The sequence below is a fragment of the Helianthus annuus genome, chromosome 9 (assembly GCF_002127325.2).
Source record: "Helianthus annuus cultivar XRQ/B chromosome 9, HanXRQr2.0-SUNRISE, whole genome shotgun sequence".
Taxonomy (NCBI): domain Eukaryota; kingdom Viridiplantae; phylum Streptophyta; class Magnoliopsida; order Asterales; family Asteraceae; genus Helianthus; species Helianthus annuus.
In genome coordinates this window covers 145,673,956-145,694,811 of record NC_035441.2, presented here as the reverse complement: position 1 = coordinate 145,694,811, position 20,856 = coordinate 145,673,956, and the positions used below count along the sequence as shown (strand labels likewise).

The following is a 20,856-nucleotide window of genomic DNA, read 5'->3' as shown; positions in this document are numbered from 1 at the left end:
ATTATACTTATAAGAAAGATTAATACAATAACAAACTAACACTAGTTGGTTTTAAATAGGTTGTGCCATGCATCCCGTCCACTTGAAGCCGTTGGATATGCTCTAACAAATTGTTTCTTATATTCATATATAACCAATGTCCACACTCTTTTGCTTTGGTGTATTTCTTGCTTCTTAGTTTCATTGCAACTTAGTTCTTATCTATGCAGTTAATATCGATCCCCTAGTAAAATATTATTAGAATATCGATACCGTTATTATCGGCGATATTGACCGATATATCTCTGAATTATTAGTGTTAAATTGTTATATATATAAATTCTGCACTATATTAAAATTACCGATATCCCGCCGATATCTCACCGAGATAACCTATATTTCAAATACCGGTCTTTGGCCGATATCTGATATTTTACCGCATTAACTGCATAGGTTCTTACTTTAGTTTAACTCAATCTTTAATTGATATTTACCTATTTAATCAAAAAGTTTTTTTAATAGAAATTCACACACTATTTAAATCTACTATTAAACTACATCTTTTTGTCCACCGCTTGAAAAGAAAAAAGTTTTACTCAATACCTTGATACCGCTATGCCAAAGGTCATTGGGTAAATTAAAAATAATTGACACAAATCACATGCTACTCATGGATATAATACCCTATTTACTCTAGGTGCATGACTTGACAACATAAATCAATAAGACACAATTACATACAAAGAGAACATGGTCTTGTGATCCGGTGATAAATGGCATGGCAACATGGTTATGTACCCTAACTTGAAAAGCTGAAAACATTAAAGGTTTTATGGAACGCACCTTGATTGTTCTTATTTATACTATCGGGCTTCATCAATCTTCAACTTGGAAAATACTTGGCTTTCACTTGGATAAGTTGAGACCGAGTTATCGTTCACATCATAAACATCATCGTCACTTTTAGAAGGCAAATGATTAGTTATTAGCGTCGACCACTCCAACGATGTATTCATTATGCTATCTTCATTTGGCTCTTTATTCTCCACCATTTGTTGAAGCTTCAACGCATATATTAAGTCCCATAACACATCAAGCATACTTGGCCTCTCATCTCCTGTGTTCTTCAAACATTTCTCAACCGTTTCCAAATATTTTTTTAGTGAAATCGGGTTTACCTTGTCTACAAGATACGGATCAATTATCTTCTCCACCATCCCATTCTCTATCTGTTTGATCGCCCACTCAGCCAAATTTACTTCCTTTTGAGGAAGCTTGTTATCAAGTGCAGGCCTCGCGCATAGCACTTCAAGTAAAACAACTCCAAAAGAGTAAACATCTGATTTTTGAGTAAGTTTCAAGCAACTTATGTATTCAGGATCCAAATACCCGATGCTCCCTTTAATATTCATCTCGCTTTCCTCCAAGTTATCGAATTGAGATATCCCGAAATCAGCCACTTTCGCTATATTGTTTTCGTTAAGCAAGATGTTTGTTGACTTAACATCACGATGAATTATCACCGCATCAGAACCCGTGTGGAGGTAATGTAATCCTTGACTCGCACTAATGCAGATCTCAAGTCTCTTACTCCACGAGAGCTTCTCGCCGTCTTTATTTGTGTTGTATAAATGTTCTTGAAGAGTGCCCTTTTCCATGTATTCATACACCAGTATCATCTCGGATTTCTCATCACAATACCCAATTAAACTAACTAGATGTTGGTGTCGTATTTTTGACAAGACCATAATTTCTGTCATGAACTATGGCCGACCCTGCCCGTGTCCTTTCTCGGCTCGCTTCACCGCAACTGTCTTTCCACTTGGAAGAGTTCCTTTATACACCTTCCCGAATCCTCCTTTTCCAATCACCAACTTCTCATCGAAATTGTTTGTCGCTTGCAATATGTCGGCAAACTGGAACTGAAGGTTGAGATTCAAGTTAGGATGTTGTGACGGGTCGTTAATGGTAAAGTCGAAATTTATGCTTGTGTATGAACTCTGACCGTGCGATGGTACCGTGTTAGATTCCCTATTTGTCCCTACCACCAGCTTAGCTTTCCAGTACTTAAACCCGATAAAAAAACCTAGCAACAAAACAAACATCACACCTCCAACAGCACATCCAACCGCGATGTACGCTTTCTTGCTGCTATTCCCATCGTTCAAAGGATCAACTACACCCGAATTCTTCAACAACTCCATGATCTCGAGCCCATTCAATAACACGGGTTGACTGTTACCGGGAATTGCTCCGATACTAACATTCACAAATCCAGACTCAACGGAATCCACCACAAGCCTTTATTTGTGTTGTATAAATGTTCTTGCGGCGCGCGTACCTTATCACCCGGATTAATCACCTCCTTATAATTTCTGTAAATGAAGAAATTGAAGGCATCATCAGAACTCATGAAGGCTTGGCTTACAATGTCACAGAAATGGGCCCGAACAAGGTACATGGCGTTCTTATTAACTCTAAAATTCCATGTTATATTGACCGACGAATTCGGTTTCAATTGTTGGGCTGTGTTGTAAACAGCATCAGGAGCATCATATCTGGTAGCCCAACCTTGGCCATAATTGATTGTGCCTGAGGGTGGTGTGTTCTCCACTGCGTCAATATTATTGATGAAGGGATCATCTGATATCCAGTTTCTTCTTAAAGTATCATGGTTTACATCAATGCTCTGACCACCAACGTTAATCCTATAAACTGGGATGAAAGCATAAGATGAAGATATGTTATCCATATCACCAGTTTTCCCCAAGGGTGATATATGAGGTGTAGGGACGCCATGCTTGAACAATTGAGGTGGTGTTGTGAAAGCTTCAATCGCATTAACAAAAGCAGGGGATGAACCACTGGAGGGTGTGAATTGAATTCTAAACTTTCGTTCTAATCCAATTGGGATTATGAACTCTTTGATCACAGTCGAGTTTCCGACATTAAAATCAGATAACAAAGTGTACCCAGAAACTGAAACATCGAATTTGGAAGTAGATAATTCAATTCCATTATAAACAAAGGGTGAAAAATGAAGGTTTACCATCACAAAAGTGTTGTTTCCATCCGCTTCGAGTTCATACCATGACTTCTTAGTGAAAACTCTTGCTGTTCGGTAGATTTCTGACGTCGGATTGTTGTTTACGGCCTTGTGGCCACCGGAAAGTGAGAAGGTGGTGGGGTTTTCATCTCCGGTGAATGTTTTTCGGGTGAAATCGGTATCAGAGTTAGATCCACAGTTAACGAAGTAGTGGTCTGGCACATATTGTGATTGTGAGGAAACAAGTGAAAGAGCAGAGAGAAGGATGATGAGAAGAGTGGACTCCATTGAAGCATGTGAAGAATATCCGGTTCTATTCGACTGAAATAGATATTGATTTGATTCCTTGTACAAGGAGGAAGAAGACAGCATTTCAAAAGGAAGTTGACGAAGACGAGTATCCAGAGGCTCTAAACGGAGTGTTTAAAAATAACAAAAAGCTTAGTTGCTAAAATTTTGTTTTTATTAGTTTTACCTTTTTAGGCTACCATGATTTTCAGGATTTTTCTCATACTCTTTGACTCTTTGGTATACATGTATTTGTTTATTTATTAGTTTGAAAACTGAGTTTGTATGTATTCGAAATAGCAGTATTGTGACGAACTGAGCTGGTACTGACTGAACAACATCGGTAACGGTATCGGTATAAGCGAAACCGGTATCAGGTATTCGTTTTTATAGTTTTCTATCGATGTAAAACACAACTTTTTTTGAGTTACATCATATAACTTTTGTGTAATAAAACCATTGTAGATAAACTTTTTTTAAGTCAAACCCGAGCCTTTCAGATTTTAACATCCCTACACATGGGTTTAACCCGCTAATTAAATAATACTAAAATGCATGAGTTAAGATAATCTTCATCATTACTAATATAAACATGGGAAAATTACTAGATTAGAAAAGCTTATCTTCAAAATTAACGGAACAGACATGCACATTTAACTTTGTCAAAATAGACAAACACAGAAATGTCAATCGGATGACGGCAAACAAGATCCGTAGGCTATAAGAGGGCTAGGTTTAGCTTACATAAAAACTAATCGTGAAGTACAAAAGTCTCCATAAAAAAAACAAATAAAAATGGCACGTGTAAATCTCAAGTTAAGTAGTTGACGGAGGAAAAAAAACGTAAGCTAAATAGCCGGCAGATGAAGGCTAAAACCAGGAAGCTAAATCTTATTCATTGGCTATTTAATTAACCTACGTTTATTTTATAAACGCACTATGTGGTTAGTCAAGTTTGTTTTTTCTAAAAAACTATAAAAAATTTTCCTTACGTCATGATGAAATAAGCAATATCCTTATAAATTATAACTACTAGAATTCTCTTACACGTTGTGGCCAGTACTTAAGACGGTATGAGTTTAGTTTATACGGTACAATACACGTTACAACACTTAGTATAGCAATCGAAAGAGAAAGTCCAAAAAATTAGTTGTGATATGCCCAAACAAATATTGACACATGTTTTATATCGATCGAAAACCAAACAAAGCGAATTCTAGTAACCATTCCGATGGTACCAATAATGGTTCTAATGTTGTTCGGTTGGAATTAGTTGATTTGTGCCGTCAGTGGTACAATACCGACACTCGGTATAAGTGTACGATACAAAAAATATTGTTTGGCCGAAATAGACTAAATTGTATATCTTAAACCATAAAAAGTAGTACTTGTACTGCCATCAAAGTTGTGTTGTGTGGATGATGTTAGTTTAATTGATTCGTCACGGAAAAGAAAAAAAAAAAACAATTATATTTGATATGTATGATTTTGAACAAATTTTTTATTGGAACGTACATCAAATAAGCATGTTGCAAATATATATTCGAAGTTTTATACCACATTACATTAACAAAAAAAATAACTAAATGCAAGGAGATTTAATAACATGTACATTTATGCTTAGATTACTCATACATTACCACTCATAATTCAGTTTTGATAAATATTTGAGAAAAATGTCTCGATAGTCCATGTGGTATGCTCAAATTTCACCTATAGTCCCTAAACTTCTAAAATTACAGGAATAGTCCTCAACTTTTGCACATTCGTTCTCGGACAGTCCTTGAAGCGGATGAAGGTTAGTTTTTGATGTTAAGTAGGTGTGAAATGATAAAATTTCCCTTACTAATAAAAAAATTAAGTGAGACCCACCTCTTAGCCACCTACCCACCCAACCCCACCTCCTCTTCCCTCTTCTTTTCTTCTTTTGTTTGCTCCACAAACCCAACACCACCTTCAACCTCCCAACCACCATAACACCCATATCCGATAACCATTGTTTTTTCGATTCTGATTTGAAAGAACAAATCCAAGATTGTAAAACGTACGATGGGACTGGATGAAGGAGAACGTAAAACATTTGAACAGACATTTCCGATTCCGATTCGCTTCTTGGATTGATTCGTAACGACGATATAGTTTAACCCATGCATACAATATGAGAAATGCAATATAGTTTGCAATAAATCACATTTACATAATCAATTTAAATCTTATAATAACCAAAACTAGGAATATTGGATTTTAATAATCCCAACTATTCGTTGTTGTCCGCCAACAGTCCCAACTTTAAAAATAACCATTGCCAGTCCTAACTATTAACATATTGGCCTCCAATGGACCCTGACTAACAGAACCCTAACACCGCTAGTCTCCAGTCGCCGAAAAAAGTTTTTGGCCGGATAACTCTTTTTTGGCCGGAAAACTCAACATTTTTGTCCCAAACCTCTTTGTAACCTTGTTACGGACCTTTAGGACATTTTTCTAGTAAAAGCGCAGTTATTGAAGTCGCCGGAAAACTCATTTTTTTGCTGGAAAACCTCTTTTTGGCCGAAAAACTCAATTTTTGGCCTGAAAACTTAACATTTTCATCCCAAACCTCTTTGTAACCTTAGATTGGATCTTTAGAAACCTTTTTTCTGACCAAAAATGGTTTTCCACAGACCGGAGACTAACGGCGTTAGGGTTCTGTTAGTTAAGGTCCATTGGTGACCAATATGTCAATAGTTGAGACTACAGTGATTATTTTTTAAATTGAGACTATTGACGGCTAACGACGAATAGTTGGAAACTAGCATAACAGGAAAGTCAAAACTACAACGGAACATAAAAGCTTATAAACAAATGAGAACACTCATAGAATCCATGGTTGTCGTATACAACAAAAGTTATAATAATAATGATGACATAAAGCTCACAACATACATAGATGTAGATAGTTAAGTTACCACTAAATATGAGAATGGTCCAAATCGACCGTTTGTTATCTTCGGTAGCCATATCCCTCATAATGTTCTCTACACTCGATTTAAATTTTAGCTAACAATGATGAATTAGCAATTCTCCAGTGAACACTAAAACCGATTATAACACATACCCGCATAAGCTTGCAACTCAATCATTCTCCAACAATGAACACAAATACAAAGCGCATATCAAAAAGTCTATAAGGGTTGTAATGAGGCTAGGCTAAGGGTGTGGAATAAGATATTTTAAAAGTGGCTAAGGTGATGAAAATTCGATCTTTATTACATAAACAACTACAATAAAATAACTACGGACATCAAACTACGAGGCAAATTATTTTTGCCTTTTATTCCACAAACTACAAACACATGTTTTTGTGCTTTTTCACCACAATTTTCTTTTATTTTTCATAATATTTTCTAAATTTTTGATTTTTTTCATGCAGAAATAAACCACAATTTTACAAGACAAACTAATTCTAAAACCGATTTTTTATCGCAGGGGTTAAAAATAAAAAAAAGGTTTAACTGTCAAAAGGCTAACTAGGTTGGTCAAATGAAAGGTTTATGCTCAAAGTTGGCGAATAAGGGATAGATTTTAGGTGAGGATGGAATAAATGGTTTAAAAAGAAAAGATTTACCTAATGCCTTAATCATTCTTGTGCTTGTATTCGGCCTATGGTCTCAAACGCATCAAAGGTTGCAAGTTCTATAATACATGACTAATGACACACTCAACAAAAAAATATATGAATCTATGATATGTGTAAGAACATTTTTATTTTTATAATTAAGATAAATAAAAATAAAGTAAAGGCAGAAAAAAATAACTATCATTTATATATAGAAAATAAACAAAATAAAGTTTATTACAAAACACCAATACATTGCAAAAAAAAATATATAGAAATTGTGAATTGTTTTATTTATATAAGTTGCTTTGTTAGTATTACTTAACTTCGAGCCTGAGCATTATTCACCGGCTTGCAAGTTCCACCCATATGGATTCTTAAAGTCGTGTTTGACACATGCTCATAAATCTACGACATTTCTTACATTGAGCTCTTTTGACACGTTCGAAAATTCCCATAAATCAAAATTTGCCCAAAAACCAGTGTTTTACTCGTTGTTAGAAATTGCGCAACTGTCAGGTCACTTGATGAAATATCCAACACCAACGAAATATTGGGATTGATGGTTGTCGGATACCATGTGCCTATTCAAGACCGTTTTTCGAGTGTTAGTGATCAAACATCCAATACATATTCATACAAACATATGGGGACATTGGAAAAAAGAAATGCAAAAAAAATGGTCACAAGCGCCTATATAGCCATCCCAACGGTCGAATTTCTTTTACATTCTCGAAAAAAACCGGTTTGTAGCATCGGTTTTTCAAACTGATTCCAACCTGGTTCAACTCATAAAATGTACAAACCGGTTCAAAACTGGTTGATTTAAGCGGTCTCAAATCGGTTTCTAACTTTCAAACCATATCGGGTCAGTTTTAAACATGGTTCCAGTTCGCATTTCGCAAACTGGTTTGTTGTTTGGTCGAAGTTGGTAATTTGGTATCATATGTTGTGTTACAGAAATGGCGCTGGAGATCGTTAATAATGATAATTATCCTTGGGTTATGGTAATCAGAGGCGTCTCTGAGAATTCACGTACCCTGTTCGAGATTGAAAAATGTGTCCTTCTGTTATGTTTTGTTATTATTTTAAAAAGATCAAATCAGTATTGGGCTTAATAAACCTAATTCTAAGTGAGCTAAATTCTAAACCATAAAAAATGATTTGCAAATGGACCTATATTGAAAGTGGTATGTACTATTTAAAAAAAAATAACATATACATATCGGATTTTTTTTTTAAAATCGCATGCCCCTCGAAATAATGGGCCTTGTGCGGAGGTCCTCCCCACACACCATCAAAGCCTCTCATGAAGGTAATTAAAGCGATTCATGAGGTTAATGGGTTAAATCTAGAGGAAACGGGGTTTGGCAAAAAAAAAAAAAAAAGAAAAATTGTAAAGTCAATTGTGAAGCTTCATGAAAAAGATATTATTCCGTTTATAGCGTTGTGGAAAATGATTGGTAATGGGAATCCACAGAGTTTTGGCATGATTGTTGGTTGGGTAATACTCCATTATATATGCTATAGATTTCTTGGGTGGGAAATACTCGATTGTCATTAATGCAGTGTTTCAAACAACCATGTGGAGTTTATGGAAGGCCCGAAACGAAAAAGGGTTCGAAGGTAATACTAGAACGGATAACAACATAGTAGAAAACATAATGGCAGACAGTTTCATTTGGTTGAAAAGCAGGTTGAAAATTAAGGACATGGTATGGGAGAGATGGGTAGACTTTAATATTCGAGATATAGTAAAATAATGTCGTTTTAGATGGGAGTCTGTATTTTATTTTATTGTGTTTATTTTGTTTGTACTTTGGGTTTTTACAGCATATGCTGGCCCTGTTCTATTAATCATAGAATCCGACCGTTAAAAAAAAAAGGGAAATACTCGATTATGTTATAGATTTCTGAGGCTATACAATCTCGAAACTAAAAAAAAATGTTGCTTAAAAGATAATGATTATTTGGACATGTTGTATTGGGAAATGGAAATTCAGTGATATATATATTTTCTTCGGGATGGTTCGAGGTCAACGATATGGAACAGAGTGTTATTGGATCGCCTTATTTTGAGAGTTAACTTGGTGTCCCACCGGATAAATGTCCCTTTGGTGTTGTGTCTCGTTGGAGTCTGAATCGTTGGGGCATTATATATATACATGGATCCCATTAAGTCTAACCAACTTGAAAATCATTGATGACCGTTGGATCCTTTCAGGATTAAATCCTAGCCGTGTTAACTCAAAAAAGTAACCGAAAGAGTGGCAGTTCACGGCGGTTTCACATTCTCTTTCCTATTCTGATGCAGTTAGGAGGTTTCCGGTGGTTTTACCCTATCCACGTTCGCACGCTATTTACCCCACTCCTCTTTTTTCTCCGGTTTACGTGGTATTAAAGAAGGCAACCATCCCTCCTTTCTTTCTTTAATCACAGCAACAACCCTTCATTTGTTTCTTCACTTCCAATCGTTCATCACCGAAATCAGTGATCGCTTCACGATTGAAGCATACAATCACCACCATTTAGCCTCCGGTCACAGGAAACCATCGCAGGTTGCCGTTTGTTAATAAGGTATCATAGCTACTATTTTGCTCTTTCTTTTTGTTTTTCTCCGATTGGATTTGTATTTTATCAAAGGCATCATCGAATTTTGGTGTTGTTTGATCTAGGGTGTGAACCAATAATCTTTACTTCTTCCTCAGATCTTATCAAGGTGAGTTTAAATTTCTTAATTTTGGTTCGCCGGGTCAACAGAAACCAACGTAGGTGCGACATACGGGAAATTGGCTGATTGCCTCAATAATGTACAGCCTTGTAACCCTAGGGTTGCTTGTCTTTGAAAGTTTTCTCATTTCTGACCATATGCTAAATTAAAGGGAAAAACTGCTTACAAATGCCCCACCCCCAATATCTGCACTGCTAATGTTCTTTTTGAGGTTTTTAAGGCTGTTAAGCAAACACAGGCAATGATAGTGGAGAGATAATTGTTTTGGTTTTATTGTAAAATCATGTAGCTATATTGTTGTAAGTGTTATCTATGCATTATTCCTTGCTCATATTGATTTGAATTTGAGTCCGTTATTTTATTTTATAGTATGTGATTATATATTTCCTCATTTTTCTTTCTATCTAGCAATATCCAACTCTTATTAAATTATTTCGCAGGTGAATAATGATTCGAATGATAGTGTTTTGAAGTTAATGTTACATGGAGACCAAGTATTCGATGAAATGTCTTAATGACAAAATCGAAATGATCAGTTTGGAATGATCATGAATTTTGAGCATGAGATCCCATCTTCTTCAGAGCTTGATTGTAATTTGTAAGTAAAATCCTATATAGTTTGTGAGTATGATTGTGTTTATAGATGAATCTCACTTGATTTTAATGTACTTACTAATTTAGCAGAATTTTGGTTTTGGTAGAAAACATATGGAGTCTCTTTTTCTAAGAATGGTTCTTATATTTTTTTAAAGATGATGTTTTTTTAATGTAAGTTTGCAACAAACTAATAGAGGTGGCAACAAGAGCAGTTTACGTAACAGTTGAGGGGTTGAAACAGGGTCGTTTTAGTACTGTTCAAAGCGTGTTGGGTTAGCCTGACTCGCGAACATTTATCTATGTTTTTTACCTAATCGATGAGTTTATTGTTAAGCTTTATTGATCTTTTCAAGATAACGTATAATATGTCGTAACGGAATATCTACATGTTGGAGGCATGATGACATTACTTATGAGATAAGATACTTGATTGATGATGAAGCCAAATTTTATGATGATGAAACAGTTTACCATTTGAATCCATCCAAAACATGATTATGTGAATATGCATGCTATAATTAATGTACTTCATTGAAGTTTAATCATGTAGTACTTATTTTGTTATGTTGGATTGTAACAGAGGTATCGAGCCTAATAATTTGCTACTAGATAGATATGGGCATCTGAGATTATTAGATATCGGATTGTGTAAACTGTTGGATTGTAGTGCATTGGAAGAGAAATATTTCACTACAATGGATAATGTTTGGGGTTCTTTGTAGGTGAATATATTTACACTAATATATTAGGCATGTGACAGTTGGTATCTTGGATGATGCTATCAATTATTCAATATCATTTTGTCAATTTACTGTTGAATGGGGCTGAAAAGTTTAAGGTCAGTATATGATAATTTTATAATGGGTTGTAAATGGTGAAGGTTCGAGATGGTTGTTGGTTGGTGGTAGTAGAGCAGTTTTGTTTTCATTTTTATTTTATGTGTGTGTGTATATATATATATATATAAGTTAAGGGGTTAACCACTGCACACTCATGTTATATAATCCTCCTTTCTTATGCATTTGCCACGTGTTGTATAACCCCACATCGCAAGGGGTTATGAGAGGTTACTACTACGCATGGCCTTTGTACAACCAACATTATATGTTAGAAAAAAATAAGCTTCCTTTCACCATTCAAGTTTTTTTTTTTTTTTTTTTTTTTCCAAAGGGGCTGCACCAGCTTCTTCTGGAATTGTTGGAGTGGAACATCAAATATGGTTGTTATACACTACACATTTTGTCTTACAAGTGAATTTCTGTGTACTTTGACTTTTAAGAGTCAAAGGATTAGTACTAGAAGCACAATTTATGACTTTGATTTCTAAAAAACCAGAATTAGATGGTAGTGAGAAATAGGGTTAGGGTGCAATTCTGTTGTTTGGATTGGTAATAATCGCATTATAAAATATTCAACCGTTAATGACCCAATGCTATATTGTTTAGTCTTTAAGTTACAAATATCACTTTGAATTAAATAATGTTCTTATTTGAATTTGTTGTTGTGCAGGTCAGTTTGAAGAATGGTTGATAAAAAAGGTTAGTTTTAGCTCTTTTTTCTATGCATTAATTTGCTAATATAGCTATTGCTGCTACTTTCTAATTATTGTATGAAAAAATATTAAATTTACATGATGATGTATGAAATTTAAACCATGGTTGTAAAACAAGGTTTCCAAGGCCGAGTACTCCCCGAGTAGTCCCTACAAGGTAGGCTGCCGAGGCGACTTTCTCTAACTCCGCCTAATTACTCGGAATTGATCAAACGCGGTCAACCTCGGCCAAAATCAGATCTAGTAGGTCAATTTGGGCCAAGTTTGACTTAAAAGTAACAAAACATAATTTATACGACTATCATATTAAATAATGAATATCATTTTTACGTATTTTGTTATAAATATTAGTAAATTTATGCTATTAGACTTATATTTAATTTCTGAAAACTAATTTCTTTATAATTTAACATGTCCGAGTACTCCCCGAGTACTCTCCGCCTATGCCGAGTACTCTCAACTCCCCGGTCGACCGACTAGGGAGCGCCTAGCGACTTTTGCAACCATGATTTAAACATATGATTCTCATAACTTTGTATCTTTTAAATTTGTGTAAGGGGTTTACCCTGTATCTACTAAATTCATGATGTTGTTTGTTTGCAGGTTTATTTTTAACCACTAGAATAAGTCCTGTTTATCAAATGCTTTACGCTGGTGGATCTTTTCATTTGCCACAAAGCGCAAGTCATTAAAAAGTTAGATGGTTGTGACTTTTTACAAAAGGAGAAAGCAACCCCAAACACCCTCAATATGGATTCTCTTTGTTTGTTACGTTGTTAGTGTAACCCGTCCACCGGACGGGTATTAAACTAGTTCGGTTGGTGAGCGTGAAGTTGCTGCTAGGACTTGGAATGTGATTGCTAGATGGCTTAAATTAAATTGGACCTTCCGAGTTCAAAATTTCCATCTGAATAATTCAAAGCAATTAGTAGTCGAATCTATTCTCATGATGGTTTGGTTGATTTTGTGGCGGTTCAAACATGACTTCATCTTGGAGAAGGATAGGAGGAATCGTGTTAAATTAACAATGTTAATATCTTTAATGCCATTGTTCATTACTCGTTTTTTTTTTGGGCACTCGAATAGGTCTTGTAAGATTAAGTTTGCTTTGTAGAGTGGTTAAAGAACCCGGTTATGTGTGTGTTACAGTAATTGTTCCTTCCGTCTAGCTATTTGCTAGTTGGGCTTTTATATTTGCTAATTGGGCTTTTATATGTTCTATATGCGGTTCAAAAACAACAAAAAGGCCGGGCCATGATCCAGAAACATCAGCCCAAAAAAAAGACCTGGTGTGATCACTTATACTCTTTTGCGTTAACATTTGTATGACGTTTTAATGTTTTATGATTATTTAACGCGTGAATCTTACAAATGATTCTATATGCTTATTTTTTTTATTTAAAGACAGCAGGGCCGGCCCTGGGTTGGGCGGGGAGGACCACCGGCCAGGGCCCGATATTTCGAAGGGCACACTGTTTTTAGAAAAAAAAAACCGATATGTATACGTAAAAATTTATTTTTTTATAGGGTGTACCTATACGAACACCAACATAGGCTCACTTACAAAACTATTTTTACGGTTTAGGTTAGTTATTAACTCATTGACATTAGGTTTAGACCTTTATTGAGCTCAATACCCAATTTCATTTAGGCCTAAGGGCACATTTTTTGAAGATTGAACATGGTACACGAATTCTCAGGGCCGGCCCTGAAAGACAGGACGATAATAATTTGCCTGATTGTACCAATTTTATGTTGTTGTGGAAACAGGGCTGCTAGCATGAACTGCGCCTAAGACTAAGTTGTGATTAAGAATTCAAGATATGATGTGTATATTGTTGACCACATTCGGGTCACATTGATGACTGACTATGAATGATCAAACTTTAATCCATACCGATTTCAACTCTATTTTTGTTTTTGTGTTTCTAATTTTATTTGCAAATAAACAAGTTGAAATTATCAAATTAACTGTATAATCAAACAATACATAGACATAAATCACATACTAGATAAAGACTGTACTTACCTTAGCCGCCGTATATGGTAGTAAACTTTTGCTTGACTTGACAAGAGTAATCAATAAGACACGATTACGCATAAAAGAGTAGACGGTGGTGTGGTGACAAAGGGCACAAAAGCATGATCATGTTCCAACCCTTTACTATCGGGGTTCATTAATCTTCAACTGAGAAAATACTTGGCTTTCACTTGGAAAACTTGAGACCGAGCTATCGTTCACTTCATACTCATTATCTTCATAATTAGAAGGCAAATGATCAAATATTGGTATCGACTGCAGCGATGCAGTCACTGTGCTATCTTCACATGGCTCTTTACCCACCACCTTTTGTTGATGCTTAAGCGCGTATTCTAAGCCCCATAACACATCATACATACTCGGCCTCTCGTCTCCTGTGCTCTTCAAACATTTCTCAACCGTTTCTAAATAAATCCTTAACGAATTCGGGTTTATCTTGTCTACAAGATATGGATCAATTATCTTCTCTTCCATCCCATTCTTTATCTGTTTGATTCCCCAATCGGCTAAGTTTTGTTCCTCCGAAGGAAGCTTGGTATCAAGTGCCTTCCTTGCACATAGCACTTCTAGTAAAACGACTCCAAAAGAGTAAACGTCTGATTTGTGCGTCAATTTCAAGCAAGTTATGTATTCGGGATCAAAATACCCGAAACTCCCTTTGATATCCATCTCTCCTTCATCCGAATTATCCAGTCGTGATATCCCAAAATCAGCCACTTTTGCTGTGTAGTTTTCGTTAAGCAAGATGTTTGTCGACTTAACATCTCGATGAATTATCGGCTCATTTAAACCCGTGTGAAGGTAATGTAATCCTTGAGCCGCGCTAATGCAAATCTCGAGTCTTTGACTCCACGGGAGCTTCTCGTCGTCTTTCTTCATGTCGTATAAATGTTCTTGAAGAGTACCCTTTTCCATGTATTCGAACACGAGTATCATCTCAGAATTCTCATCACAATACCCAATAAAACTAACTAAATGTTGATGTTGTATTTTCGACAATACCATAATTTCTTTCACAAACTCTGGCCGACCCTGACTGTGTCCTGTCTCGGCTCGTTTCACAGCAACCGACTTTCCATCACGAAGTGTACCTCTATACACCTTCCCGAATCCACCTTTTCCGATTACTAACTTCTCATCGAAATTGTTCGTCACTTGTACTATATCCGCAAACGGGAACCGAAGGTTGAGATTCAAGTTAGGAATCTGGGACGACTCATTAACGGTAAAGTCAAAATTCATGCTCATGTATGAACTCTGACCGTGCGATGGTACCGTGTTAGATTCCGTTTTCGTCCCAAAGGCGGGCTTCGCTTTCCTGTACTTAAACCCGATAAAGACACCTATTAACAAAACAATCACCACACTACCAACAACACATCCAACCACAACATACACTTTCTTGCTACCACTCTTCCCATTGTTCCATGGATCAACTACGCCCGAATTCCTCAACAACTCCATGATCTCGAGTCCGTTCAATAACACGGGCTGAGTGTTATTACTAGAAACCGCTCCGATACTAACATTCACAAACCCGGATTCAACCGAATCCACCACAAAATCAAAATAAAAGGGAACTTGCACCGCTTGTACCACTTCACCCGGATTAATCACCAGACTATAATTCCGGTAAATGAACAAATTGAATTCATCATCAGAATTATTGAGGCCTGTGGTTATAATGTCACAGATATGAACTCTAACAAGAAACATGGTGTTCTTCTTAACCCCAAAAGTCCATGTAACATTATTATTCGCCGACGAATTACCATTCAACTGTTTGGCTGTCTTGTATACACTATCAGGAGCATCATATCTGGTAGCAAAATCTTCCTTATAAGTAAGTGCACCGTCGAATGGTTTCACTGTCTTTGCTGATTCATTGTTGACGATGAATTCATCATCTGGTATCCAGTTTCTTCTTAAAACGTCGCGATCTACGTCTATACGGTCACCACCAACGTTAATTCTATAAACTGGGATGAAAGCATAAGATGATGATATGTTATTCATTTCACCATCTCTCCCCAAGGGTGATATATGATTTAAAGTGTCGCCACGCTTGAACAGTTGAGGTGGTGTTGTGAACGCTTCAATCGCGTTTACGAAAGCAGGGGATGAACCACTGGAGGGTGTGAATACAATTCTGAACTTTCGTTTTGTTCCAATTGGGATGATGAAATTTTTTATTACAGTCGAGTTTCCCACGTTAAAGTTGGATAACAGAGAGAACCCAGAAACCGAAACATTGAATTTGGAAGTAGATAACTCGATTTTGTTATAGCTAAAAGGGGAAAAATGAAGGTTTACCATCACGAACGTGTTATCGCTATCTGCTTCGAGTTCGTACCATGATTTCTGCGTGAAAACTCTTGCTGTTTTGTAGATTTCCGACGTGGAGTTGTTGTTTTCGGCCTTGCGGCCACCAAAAACTGAAAAGGTGGGGGGGTTTTCATCTCCTGTGAAGGTTTTTCCGGTGAAATCGGTATCAGAGTTTGATCCACAGTTAATGAAGTAGCGGTTTGGCACATATTGTGATTGAGAGGAAACAAAAGAGAGAGCAGAAAGAAGGATGATGATGAATAGAGTGGATTCCATTGAAGCAAGTGAAGAAGGATCTCTGGTTCGAATGAAATAATTATTGGTTTAATGATGATTCAAAAAGGAAGTTGACGAAGACCCGTGAAGACGAGAATCAAGTCGTTTTAAAATATAACTAGTTATAACAATCGTTTGGCACGTTGCGGCGAACTTTTTTGTTATTTAGTCTGTATTTATATGTGTTTGAAATCACTAGGAGCGCGTTGCACACGGAATCGCTGACAAGAATAAAAAGAAAATGTATTAAAAAACACTAAAAATAACCGAAAGAAAATCAAATAAAAAAGTTGTATGGTAATGATGTTGTTCGGTAGAAGCTCGTAGTCAGAGATGAGCAAATAATAATAGGTACCGGTACCGAATTTCATGAGCCGAAAGATCCTAAGTACCAGTTCAGTACTGACTTTTGGCGTTCCTAGTACCGGTTCTCTAACGGTTTTTACCTTCATATACCGATACCGTAACCGGTATTTTCGGTATCAGTTGGCACCGAGCTCATCCCTACCCTTGAAACTAAAAAAAAGTTGTACGATACCGTTGGTGTTCGTACGGTACCCGTGATCAGGGATGAGCAAATGCTACTGGGTAACAGTACCAAATTTCTCGAACTAAAAGATTATCAAACTCAATCCGGTACCAACTTTTGGCGTTTTATGTACCAGGCTGGTGCTGGTTTGTACCTTCATTACCGATAACGAACCGGTATTTTTTATACAAATACCGGTTAATACCAAACTTATCAGACTTAAAAAGTAAAGGGGATAACAATTATTATAATACTAGGATAACAAAACTATTAAAAATTATATTACATTTGTTTACTGTTCATTTCATTCGTAAATTAATATATAGGAGAATTGTTTACTGTTTATTTTATTCGTAAATTAAAATATAAGAGAATTTGTAAACATGTTATTGAAGAACAAGTTGCCACAATTTTGTTCTATTAGTGTCACTTATTTTAGATCGAGAAGTATGGGGGCATTGCTCGACGCGTGACGAGTATAAGCTTTACTAAACCACTCCAAAAAAAGTGGGGTGTAAAAGTGGCGTGGCCACCCAACATTGGGGGTACATATGGATTTTTTTTATACTTGACATTTATATAATAAAACACAAACTTATATTAATTTAAAAAAAAAGTTACATAAATCCCCAACGTTGACTCGGTGTGGTTTAGCAAACATTACCTGGCAACCTCGCCCCAATCAACCAATGGCGGAGCTTAGTGTAAAGTGAGAGTGCACCCCCTCCCCCTCCCCTACTCGAATGTTTCGGTTAGAAGTGTAAAATTTTTCTATTTTTCGTCTGAAATTTTTAAAATTATATAGGATTGTTCCCCAATTATTTTTCCTAAATATTTATACAATATATAAATTGAGTCACATGATTTTCCACCCCTCTAAACTTTTGGTCAAGCTTCGCCACTATAATCAACAACCCACACCCTATGCTCTTAGGGTGAAGGGGGTGCTCACCTAATAGGTGAGTCCCCTCTCTTACGCCAAACCAATCCTCGTGTGCCACGTCAACTCCCCTCTTAAACTCCCCTAACACCCTAAATTGATGGCGGCACTCCCCTCTTAACTCCCCTTATTTTTTTATTCAAAAAAAAAAAAAAGAAAAACAAGTGATTGGTTGGAAAATGTGAAAGGCCCCACCATCTCTCCTTCTTCATGCGGTGAACCCACACCCAATTCACACCCCGATTCGGGACCCCGCAGTGATGACGGCGGTGTTCCCAATCGGGGAAACCCATCACCGAAACCACTCCCCGAGTACGCCCCGGACACCCTTAGGCATACCAATGATTTTCCTTGTAATCATTGGTATATATGTATGTGTTTACTTATATTAGTAGTTCTGATATAAATAAAATAATTAAAATACATAAGTTAATTATTAATAATAATAGAGTATAGACACACTATGGTGGTTATGGTCAGTCAAGTCTCTAATTTGAAAAGCTATACAAGCTTTTCATAACGTCAATAAAGTATAAAATGAGCACTATCCTATTAACTAAAGTTGTGGTCAATTTCTCCTTTGTTAAAATGACATGCATTCCCACTCATCACTATCTTAGAAATTGGCTTTATAATTGTTAGAAATACGTTGGTTTTGAATTGATTGATATTGTTATAACAAGAGACACGTGGTAATTGGGGGGGGGGGGGGTGGAGGGGGGTGTGAACTATATCATTTTAAAGATTACTAGCGGTAAGATCCGTGTGTAAACACGGGTCGTTTCTTAGAAAACCATGCATAACAAATATAAATGATGAGTATAGTTATATTTATATAGACTTATAAATAAAATAAATAAATAAGTCAGTCGGTAAATACTTAAAGTTTAGAGTATAAAAACTTAAAGTTTAGATTGTGCTGAGTCTTGATTTTCTTCCATAAGTGTCTGAAGAACCATTTTGATGATGTATTCTTCTTAAGCCTTGTCTTCTTTTGTTAATTCATCCATCTGCTTTTCTTTCCTTCTTTGATAAAGGATGGTAGCATGTGGAGCAGTGGGTCTCCTGATTGGCAATTTTTGTTGTTTGACTGGAACCACTGCTTCTGGATAATCAGGCTTTTTAGGAGCAGTGGGATCTCTCTTCCTTAACTCTTCCAACCTTTTGTAGGTAGCTAACACCTTTTCTTCTGTCCACCTTGTAAACTGGTTCCTTGACCCATAATCAACAGTTATCAGCTCTTCTTTCATTATTTTCAGTTTCAAGGTCCCTTCTAGTACATTTTTCTTGTAATTGGCCCAAACTGGAGGAGTTTGCTTTACCTTGTCTTGAATCATCTTTTGAATTATAGCTGTCTCCTCTTGCAGTTCACTGATGGTCCATTCTTTGTATTGATACTTTTCTGCCCTGTACTTCTTATATGCCATGATGTATTCAAGATAGTCATTTCTCATGCTTTCATCATCTTTTTCTGATAATTTCTGAAAAAAAGACTTTTGAGAACTGCTCTAAAGTTCTAACTTTGGTGAGCAGCTATTGATAATTTCTTTGAATCTCTTTGTCAGACTTTCCCTCTGCGTCTCTTTTAGATATATCCTCTAATTGTTGGGCCTTTATTTTGAGATATTCTTCTATATTTCTTGGCAAAGGATAACCTTGAACAGATGGGAGTTTCCTCTTTTCAGGATCATCTTTAGAGTAGAAGGATTTGATTTCCTCCCTGACTGCTGGAAGATCTAGAGGATATTGTACTCCTGCAGGGACAATGGCAGTGTTTTGATTGAAGGGTTGAACTGAAGATAATGGAACTGGGTTTAGAATGGTGACAAGGGACAGTGGTTGTGTAGATGTTAGAGTGGGGGAAGTATCATCTTCCAGTACAATGTTTGTTATCCTTCTCCTTTTGTGCTTTGGAGAAGTTGGTGGTGTATTTGTGAGTTGAGTGGCAGTGATTAAAGTAGTGGGTAGGGGGTTATAGGGGGGTTATATAACATGTGTATGTAGTAGGGGATTATGTAGATATAGAGTTATATATGTATGTATATATATATGTGTGTGTGTGTGTGAGTGGCAAATGTGTTCACCCCGTTATAATTTTCGCGAGGCAACCTAATTCAGGTGGTATAACGCCCCTCGCGGTGTGGGGAGGCGCCATAGGGCACTAAGGAGAGGACAGGCGCCATATAACCTTCCACTACGGAAGGTCTAATCGGGTATGGAGTTGGGATTACCCAAACCGTCCCATTGTCATCCCTATATATGTCCAACCTATAAAAAACCATACTGTATACATTTTTTAACACAAACCCTACATCAAGGGTTAATCACGAGTTAATTAGCGGAGCATGTTCAAACTGATGATGGTTGATAAATTTGGGGAAGCGATTGTGGATTGAATTTGTGAATCATTGCATGTCACTTGAAATTATTCACCTTCTTTCTTTATGTGGTCTTAGTCGAAACCCTAGCTTTTCCCTTTAAATGGTCATAAAAAAAAATCGACTCAAAACCCTCAATTTCGTCGTGCGGACATAGACTACACGGATCCTGGCATAGACTACGTCGGATCAATTTTCTATGCTCCAAACTTTCGGATCTATGTTACTTGTACACTCACATGCCACATTGCCTTTCCATTTTTTTTAAATTTAGTGTGTTCTTTCACCTCTAGTCTACATATAAGAAACATTGACAAAGTAACTATATTCAATGCAAATTTGGGATTAAAAACATAAACAACAACAACAACAGTACCCAGCAAGTCCCACAAATAACAAAGCTATTGGTGGGGTCTGGGGAGGGTAGGATGTAGACAAACCTTACCTCTATCCATATGGATAAAGAGGCTGCTTCCAAAAAGACCCCCGGCTCAAAACCAAACATCAAGCAAGCAATGCAAACTACAAATATAGCAATAGAAATCCACCAATCACAGAATAAGTGGTAACCGACTA

At 36.5% G+C, this 20,856-nt stretch overlaps 3 protein-coding genes and 1 long non-coding RNA gene across 5 annotated transcripts; 1 reads left to right on the top strand and 3 right to left on the bottom strand.

Moving 5' to 3' along the window:
• Positions 1-645: 645 nt before the first annotated feature.
• Positions 646-2,201, bottom strand: LOC110923596 (probable receptor-like protein kinase At2g23200). Its single transcript, XM_022167666.2, is given in 1 exon segment — positions 646-2,201. A coding segment is annotated over 1 exon segment (1,341 nt). The 5' UTR covers positions 2,184-2,201; the 3' UTR covers positions 646-842.
• Positions 2,202-2,221: 20 nt separating this feature from the next.
• LOC110923595 (probable receptor-like protein kinase At5g59700) lies at positions 2,222-3,323 on the bottom strand. The gene has a single exon (XM_022167665.2). It carries the CDS (start codon positions 3,311-3,313, stop codon positions 2,246-2,248), a length of 1,068 nt encoding a protein of 355 aa, XP_022023357.1. The 5' UTR covers positions 3,314-3,323; the 3' UTR covers positions 2,222-2,245.
• A 5,634-nt stretch (positions 3,324-8,957) lies between these two features.
• On the top strand, positions 8,958-13,005 carry LOC110922302. Of its 2 annotated transcripts, none has more exons than XR_002583044.2 (5): positions 8,958-9,488; positions 9,587-9,630; positions 10,083-10,240; positions 11,749-11,777; positions 12,395-13,005. It is a non-coding gene; the product is annotated as an uncharacterized LOC110922302 (long non-coding RNA). The 2 variants fall into 2 exon arrangements; XR_002583045.2 differs by having other exon boundaries at positions 9,587-9,941.
• A 792-nt stretch (positions 13,006-13,797) lies between these two features.
• Positions 13,798-16,522, bottom strand: LOC110921875 (probable receptor-like protein kinase At2g23200). The gene has a single exon (XM_022166199.2). It carries the CDS (start codon positions 16,431-16,433, stop codon positions 13,956-13,958), a length of 2,478 nt encoding a protein of 825 aa, XP_022021891.1. The 5' UTR covers positions 16,434-16,522; the 3' UTR covers positions 13,798-13,955.
• Between the last annotated feature and the right edge of the window lie 4,334 nt (positions 16,523-20,856).

Coding starts and splice junctions, on each gene's coding strand:
- LOC110923595 (XM_022167665.2), bottom strand. CDS start 3,313: ATGGAGTCCACTCTTCTCATCATCCTTCTCTCTGCTCTTTCACTTGTT.
- LOC110921875 (XM_022166199.2), bottom strand. CDS start 16,433: ATGGAATCCACTCTATTCATCATCATCCTTCTTTCTGCTCTCTCTTTT.